The 8,088-nt window shown below is 39.2% G+C and overlaps 1 protein-coding gene across 1 annotated transcript; it reads left to right on the forward strand.

Moving 5' to 3' along the window:
* Positions 1 to 6,236: 6,236 nt before the first annotated feature.
* On the forward strand, positions 6,237 to 7,178 carry LOC113904611 (olfactory receptor 5AN1). The gene has a single exon (XM_027561739.1). It carries the CDS (start codon positions 6,240 to 6,242, stop codon positions 7,176 to 7,178), a length of 939 nt encoding a protein of 312 aa, XP_027417540.1. The 5' UTR covers positions 6,237 to 6,239.
* The last annotated feature ends 910 nt before the right edge of the window (positions 7,179 to 8,088 follow it).

The raw sequence follows: 8,088 nt of genomic DNA on the forward strand, positions 1-8,088 counted from the left end.
TAATCAACAAAAGAATCTGAAATGCAGGACTTGGGTGCAATCTCAAAAACGACAGAATGATCTTGGTTCCTTTCCAAGGCAAATCATTCAACATCACAGTAATCCAAGTCTATGCCCCAATCACTACTGCCGAAGAAGCTGAACTGGAATGGTTCTATGAAGAACTACAAGACCTTCTAGAACTAACACCAAAAGATGTCTTTTTCATCATAGGGGATTCAAATTTCAATGTAGGAAGTCAAAAGATACCTGGAGTAACAGACAAGTTTGGCCTTGGAGTACAAAATAAAGCAGGGCAAAGGCTAACAGAGTTTTGTCAAGAAAACATTCTGGTAATAGCAAACATGCTCTTCCAACAACGCAAGAGATGACTCTACTCATAGACATCAACAGATGGTCAATACCGAAATCAGATGGACTATATTCTTTGCAGCCAAAGATGGAGAAACTCCATACAGTCAGCAAGAAGAAGACTGGGAGCTGACTCTGGCCCAGATCATCAGCTCTTGATTGCAAAATTCAGGCTTAAACTGAAGAAACTAGGGAAAACCATGAGGCCATTCAGGTATGACCTAAATCAATTCCCTTATAGCTATACAGTGGAGGAGACAAATGGATTCAAGGGATTAGATCTGGCAGCAAGAGTGCCTGAAAAATATGGACAGAGGTTCATAACATTGTACAGGAATCAGTGACCAAAATCATCCCCTCCCTCCAAAAAAAAAGAAATGTAGGAAGGCAAAATGGTTTTCTGAGGAGAGCTTACAGATAGCAGAGAAAACAAGAGAAGTGAAAGGCAAAGGAGAAAGGGAAAGGTATACCCAAGTGAGTGCAGAGTTTCAGAGAAGAGCAAGGAGAGATAAGAAAGCCTTCTTAAGTGAACAGTGCAAAGAAATAGAGGAAAACGATAGAATTGGAAAGACTAGCAATCTCTTCAAGAAAATTAGAGATACCAAGGGAACATTTCATGCAAAGATGGGTACAATAAAGGACAGAAATGCTATGGACCTAACAGAAGAAGAAGAGATTAACAAGAGGTGACAAGAATACACAGAAGAACTATACAGAAAAGCTCTTAATGACCAGTTAAGCATGATGATGTGGTCAGTCATCTAGAGCCAGACATCCTGGAATGTGAAGTCAAGTGGGCCTTAGGAAGCATCACTATGAACAAAGCTAGAGGAGGTGATGGAATTACATCTAAGCTATTAAAAATTCTAAAAGATGATGCTGTGAAAATGCTGCACTCAATATGCCACTAGATTTGGAAAACTCAGCAGTGGCCACAGGACTGGAAAAGGTCAGTTTTCATTCCAATCCCAAAGAAAGGCAATGCCAAAGGACATCTAAACTATCTTACAACTGCACTCGTTTCACACACTAGCAAGGTAATGCTCAAAATCCTTCAAGCTTGGCTTCAGTTCAGTTCAGTTGCTCAGTCGTGTCTGACTCTGCCACCCCATGAATCGCAGCATGCCAGGCCTCCCTGTCCATCACCAACTCCCGGAGTTCACCCAAACTCATGTCCATCGAGTCAATGATGCCATCCAGCCATCTCATCCTCTGTCATCCCCTTCTCCTCCTGCCCCCAATCCCTCCCAGCATCAGAGGCTTTTCCAATGAGTCACCTCTTCACATGAGGTGGCCAAAGTACTGGAGTTTCAGCTTTAGCATCATTCCTTCCAAAGAAATCCCATGGCTCATCTCCTTCAGAATGGACTGGTTGGATCTCCATGCAGTCCAAGGGACTCTCAAGAGTCTTCTCCAACACCACAGTTCAAAAGCATCAATTCTTCGGTGCTCAGCTTTCTTCAGCTGCATGTAAATTGAGAAATTCCAGATGTACAAGCTGGATTTAGAAAAGGCAGAGGAACCAGAGATCAAATTGCCAACATCTGTTGAAGCATAGAAAAAGCAAGGGAATTCCAGAAAAACATCTACTTCTGCTTCATTGACTGTGCTAAAGGCTTTGATTGTGTGGATCACAACAACCTGTGGAAAATTCTTAAAGAGGTGAGAAAACCAGGCTACCTTACTTGTGTCCTGAGAAACCTGTATGCAGGTCAAGAAGCAACAGTTAGAACCAGACATGAAGCAATAGACTGGTTCAAAATTGAGGCAGGAGTACGTCAAGGCTGTATACTGTCATCCTGCTCATTTAACATATATGCAGAGTACATCATGTGAAATGTTGGGCTGGAGAATCACCAGCTGGAATTAAGATTGCTGGGAGAAATATCAGCAACCTCAGATATGTAGATGATATCACTTTAATGGCAGAAAGAGAAAAGAAACGTTATAGAGTCTCTTGATATGGGTGAAAAAAGAGAGTGAAAATGCTGGCTTAAAACTCAACATTCAAAAAATGAAGATCATGGCATCCAGTCCCATTACTTCATGGCAAATAGATGGGGAAGAAGTGGGAACAATGACAGATTTTATTTTCTTGAGCTCCAAAATCACCGCAGACAGTGGCTGCAGCCATGAATTTAAAAGCCGTTTGCTTCTCAGAAGAAAAGCTATGACAAACCTAGACAGTATATTTAAAAGCAGAGACATCTCTTTGCTGACAGAAGTCTGTATAGTCAATGCTATGGTTTTTCCAGTAGTCATGTATAGATGTGACAGTTGGACCATAAAGAAGGCTGAGCGCTGAAGAATTGATGCACTTTAATTGTGGTGTTGGAGAAGACTCTTGGGAGTCCCTTGGACTACAGAGAGACCCAACCAGTCCATCCTAACAGAAATCAACCCTAAATATATTCGTTGGAAGAACTGATGCTGAAGCTGAAACTCCAATACATTGGCCACCTCATGTGAAGAGCTGACTCATTAGAAAAGACCCTGATGCTGGGAAAGATTGAGGGCAGGAGGAGAAGAGGGTGACAGAGGATGATACAGTTGGATGGCATCGTTGACCTAATGAGCATGAGTTTGAGCAAGCTCTGGGCGACAGTGGACAGAGGAGCCCGGTGTGCTGCTGTCCCGAAGAGTCAGATGGGACTTAGCAACCGGACGACGGCAGCAAGGTGCACACATAATGACTTGATGCATGTATATACTGCCCAGTGATCACCACGATAAAATAGTCAGCATCCATCACTTGCCGTAGACATAATTTTATTCCTTATTATGAGATCTTTTGAGGTCTATTTTCTTAGAAACTTTCAAGTATACAATACAGTATTATTAACTAATGTCATCATGTTGTACATTGTATCCCCAGAACTTATCTTCTAACTGGGAGTTTATATCTTCTGATCATTTTTAACCAGTTCCTCCATATTCTACTCCTGCCTCTGTCAATCACAATCTGATTTTTTTAAAAATGAGATTTATTTTTAGATTCTCCATAAAGGGAGATTATACAGTATTTGTTTTTCTCTGTGTGACTGATCTCACTTAGCAGAATGCCCTTGAGATCTATCCAAGCTGTTGCAAATGCCAAGGTTTTCTTTTTCATGTCCGAATAGTTCATATATATGTATACACGTGTGTATGTATATATATATATATATATATATATATATATGCATGTGTGTAATTTTGTTTTGTTCATTCACTTTTCAGACAAGATCGGACACATTCAGGGTAGTATGGCCATAGTAGCCATTCACCTTTCAGTGGACATTTAAGTTGTTTCAATGTTTTGGCTATTGTAATAATTGTAAATAACTCTCTAGTGAGCATGAGTTCTTTATGTATTTTGGATGCGAACTCCTTACTAGATGTGTTTCTGCAAATATTTTCTCCCAATTCATGGATTGCCTTTTCCTTTTGTTTATTTCTTTTGCTTTTTAGTTTGATATAGTCTCACTTTTTTTTAAAAATATAGCTTTGTAATGCAATTTGAAATCAGGAAGCATAATGTCTCCAGCTTTGGTCTCTTTCTCAGGATTGCTTTGTCTGTTCAGGGTATTTGTGGTGCCATGCCAAGTTTAGGATTGTTGTTATATTTCTGTGAAAAATGTCTTTGGAATCTTGATAGGTATTGCATTGAATCTATCAATGGCTTTGGGCATTATGGACTATTTAACAATATTCGTTCTCTCTATCCATGAAGATGGAAGATCTTTATATTTACTGGTGTCTTGTCATTTTCTTTTGTCAGTGTCTTATAGTGAGTGTTCATTTTGAAGATCTTTCATCTCCTCAGTTAATTCATTCCTGAGTGTTTTGTTTTTGATACTACTGTAAATGGAATTGTTTTCTTTTTTTCAGATAATTTGTTCTAGGTAATAGAAATGCAACTGATTTCTATCTGTTGATTTGGTATACTGCAGTTAACTACACTTGTTCATAAGATATTACCATTTTGGGGTGGAATCTTTAGGATTTTCTGTATTGAAAATCATGTTGTCAAAAAAAAAAATCATGTTGTATACAAACAGAAACAGTTTCAATTATTTCCAATTCTCATGGCATTTATTTATTTATTTATCTTTCATGCCTGATTGACCTGGCTTGGATTTCTAGAGCTAAGTTGAGTAGGAATGGTTAGTTACTTGTCTTACTCCTGATCTTAGGAGAGACACCGTCAGTCACTCACCACTGAGTATGTTAGATGAAGGCATGTTACGATGTGCTTTATTATGTTGAGATGAAGTCTTTCTATACTTGACTCATGAATTTTTGTCATGATTGGATGTTGAATTTGCCAAATGCTTTTTGTGCATTTATTGAGAGGCTTATGTGATTTTTACATTTCATTATATTAAAGCAGTGTATCACATTGATTGATCGACCCATTCTTGCATCTCAAGAATGAACCCTACTAGATCATGGTGTATGATCCTTTCTATGTGCTGCTGAATTTTATTTGCTAGTATTTTGTTGAGAGTTTAAAAATCTCCATTTATCAAGGGTAATGACCTGTGATTTTATTTTCTTGTAGTTTCCCTATCTCACTTTGGTATCAAAGTAATATTGGCTTTGTAAAATGAGTTTGGAAATGTTATTTTTTCTTTAACTTTTTGGAAGACTTTGAAAATGATTGGCATTAATCTTCTTTAAATGTTTGATAGAATTCATCATGAAGCCTTCTGGTCCTGGGTATTTCTTTGCTGGGAGGTTTTTAATTACTGATTCAATCTCCTTAGTCATTATTGGCCTGTTTAGTCTTTCTGTTTCCCCTTGATTCAGTTTTCCTAAGTTGTATATTTCTAGAAATTTATTCATTTTTTCTAGGTTGTCCAGTTTGGCAGGAAAACCATAGACCAAGAGGAGCCCTCTTGGTGTGACACTGAGCCAGTAGTGGGGAAGGGCAAGTCTGTCAGAGAGGAACTTCTCTACTCCCTTAATGTGGTTCTTCTTGGTCAATGTGGTCCAGAGGGGTGCTTCACATTCATCTCTGTGTTTTAGGATTTTCACACTGGTATTCTTCCTATGAATAGTTGCTAGTTACTTTTTAAGTGAGGGGAACTGAAATTAGGAATGATCTATAATGCCATCTTGATTATGACACTCAAAACTAAAACTCCAAAGTCTGAAACCTTAACCACAGTTCTCTGCTATTTCCTAAGAAGAAAAATATCATAAAAACAGGCCAATAATGGGGGCCAGTAGTGAGTTGTACTAGCTAATTTTTGAAATATTTTACATGAAGGCCTCCCTAAGAACACTTACAATGTAACTTAATTGGGCATACATGCTGTATCTCTCCAACAACTCAGGATTACAAATCATGATATACTTTTCTAGGCCATTTAGGAGACACTGTAATAAATATATTTGTAAAAAGATTGAGAGGTTATTATAAATGGAGTAACTTTCCTATGGATAAAAGAAGAAAATATGAAAATCTCTCTAGATGATCATCTAGGAGAAAAGCTACTTCAAATTTATCCTGAAATGATACCACATTATTATAAAGCAGCAGTTATACATTATTAGAGATCTTCAAAAAACCCAGCATTTTAATCAATGATCTCTTCCTTATATATAATAATCACAAGATTTCTATTGCTTTTTAAAAAAATTTTCAACTTTTTAAATATATCTTTGAATTATCATGAGACCTCATGAAATAATTGAGAACCTGAAGCACTGAGGAGGCACTTCCTGACAATCCAAGACGAAAAGCTGAGATCTTTTCTCCAGGGCAGCAGAGCGTTTCCTTTTATCCAGGGCTCAGTGGAGGAAAAGTATGGTGTATATGAGAATTGTGATGCTACAATCTCAATTGGTGAGCCTGCGATGCATTTTCTTGTCTCTTTTCTGATTTTAGGAGCATCAAACCAATGATTAGGAGAGAAAATATCACAGAGATCACTCATTTTATCCTGTTGGGATTCTCAGATTTTCCCAGAATCATAGTAGTGCTCTTTGTCGTATTCCTGTTGATATACATTTTGACCATGACTTGGAACCTGTCGCTCCTCATCTTAATAAGAATGGACTCCCACCTTCACACCCCCATGTATTTCTTTCTCAGTAACCTGTCCTTCATGGACATCTGCTACGTGACCTCCACAGCCCCCAGGATGCTCTACGACTTCTTCCAGGAGCGGCAAACTATCACCTTTGTGGCTTGTGCTGTTCAGTACTTTGTATTCTCCACCATGGGGTTGAGTGAGTCTTGCCTCATGACCGCCATGGCTTATGACCGATATGCTGCCATTTGTAACCCACTCCTCTATTCATCAGTCATGTCGCCTGCTCTCTGTGGTCGGATGGTGCTGGGATCCTACTTGGCTGGACTCTCTGCTTCTATATCCCAATTGTGTGCTATGTTCCAGCTCCACTTCTGTGGGCCTAATGTCATCAACCACTTCTTCTGTGACCTGCCCCAGCTGTTACTTCTATCCTGCACTGACACTTTCTTTGTACAACTCTTGACTGCCATATTAACAATGATCTTTGGGATAATAAATGCCTTAGTTATCATGATATCCTATGTCTACATTGTAATCTCCATCATGAAGGTCACGACAGCAAGTGGCAGGTCCAAGGCTTTCAACACCTGTGCTTCCCACCTGACAGCAGTCACTCTCTTCTATACCTCAAGTATCTTTGTCTATTTAAGTTCCAGCTCTGGTGGTTCCTCCAGCTTTGACAGATTTGCATCAGTCTTCTATACGGTGGTGATTCCTATGTTGAATCCTTTGATTTACAGTCTGAGGAACAAAGAAATCAAAGATGCCTTGAAGAGGTTGCAAAAGAAGAGACGGTGTTGCTGAGGCCAGAGACTGAGATTTCTGACGGATTTGTCATGTTAGAATGACCTACCTTAACCCTCAATAATATTTATATGAATGGACTACAACAAAGTTCATTCTGCCTTTGACAAAGAAGACTTAATTTGACCCAGATAATATGCCAAAATGGACCAACAACTGAATCGAACTACACAGACACAGTATCTTTAAGTCCTAGAGACCCATTGTTTTATCCTCCATGTGGAGTGGCCTCATTATTTATTAATCTATTAACAATTATTCATGAAACATCAAGGTTTAGAACCTGTTGCTTCTTTTCTACTTCTGAGATGGAACCCTGTTCCATCTCAGCCTTCTGACCCTAGAGGAGAGACACCTGGCTGAAGCCCCAGGAGTGGGTAAACCTTGTCCCCCAAATATTCTGACGCAGCATAATCCAGACGTGGTCGTCATCGACGTCCATTCTGTGTTTCTGGCCGGAATGAGAACGAACACACAGAGAGGGTGTGTCTTTGGACAGAAACAAGGTATACAGTTGGCCTAGTTGTGCCTTCTCGGAAGACTTGTCCGATACAACTAAGGTTTGAGTAATACCTTTTTCAGTGCTTTTTATCTGATAAGTTATTGATCAGATTCTAGTTCCACAGTTGTAGTCTAAATAGGAGGACGTGATTTGAGCAATAAAGAGAGGTGGAATGAAGTGTGCGGCCCCTTCAGGGCTATTAACTTATGATTCTGATGATGTAACATTTTGCTTCTAGCGTCCAGTGGGAATTTCTGACGGGGATGATGTTCAAAATCCATGTCACAGTCAGTAGCAATTTCTGATATTATGGAAGTCAAGCCCCTCTTTCCCTCCCTCAGTAGGTCTGGAAAATTTACCCCTGGTTGACATAGCTAGTGGGATCATCCTGTCAAAATAATTCCTGCT

The sequence above is a fragment of the Bos indicus x Bos taurus genome, chromosome 15 (genome assembly GCF_003369695.1).
Source record: "Bos indicus x Bos taurus breed Angus x Brahman F1 hybrid chromosome 15, Bos_hybrid_MaternalHap_v2.0, whole genome shotgun sequence".
Classification (NCBI taxonomy): Eukaryota; Metazoa; Chordata; class Mammalia; order Artiodactyla; family Bovidae; genus Bos; species Bos indicus x Bos taurus.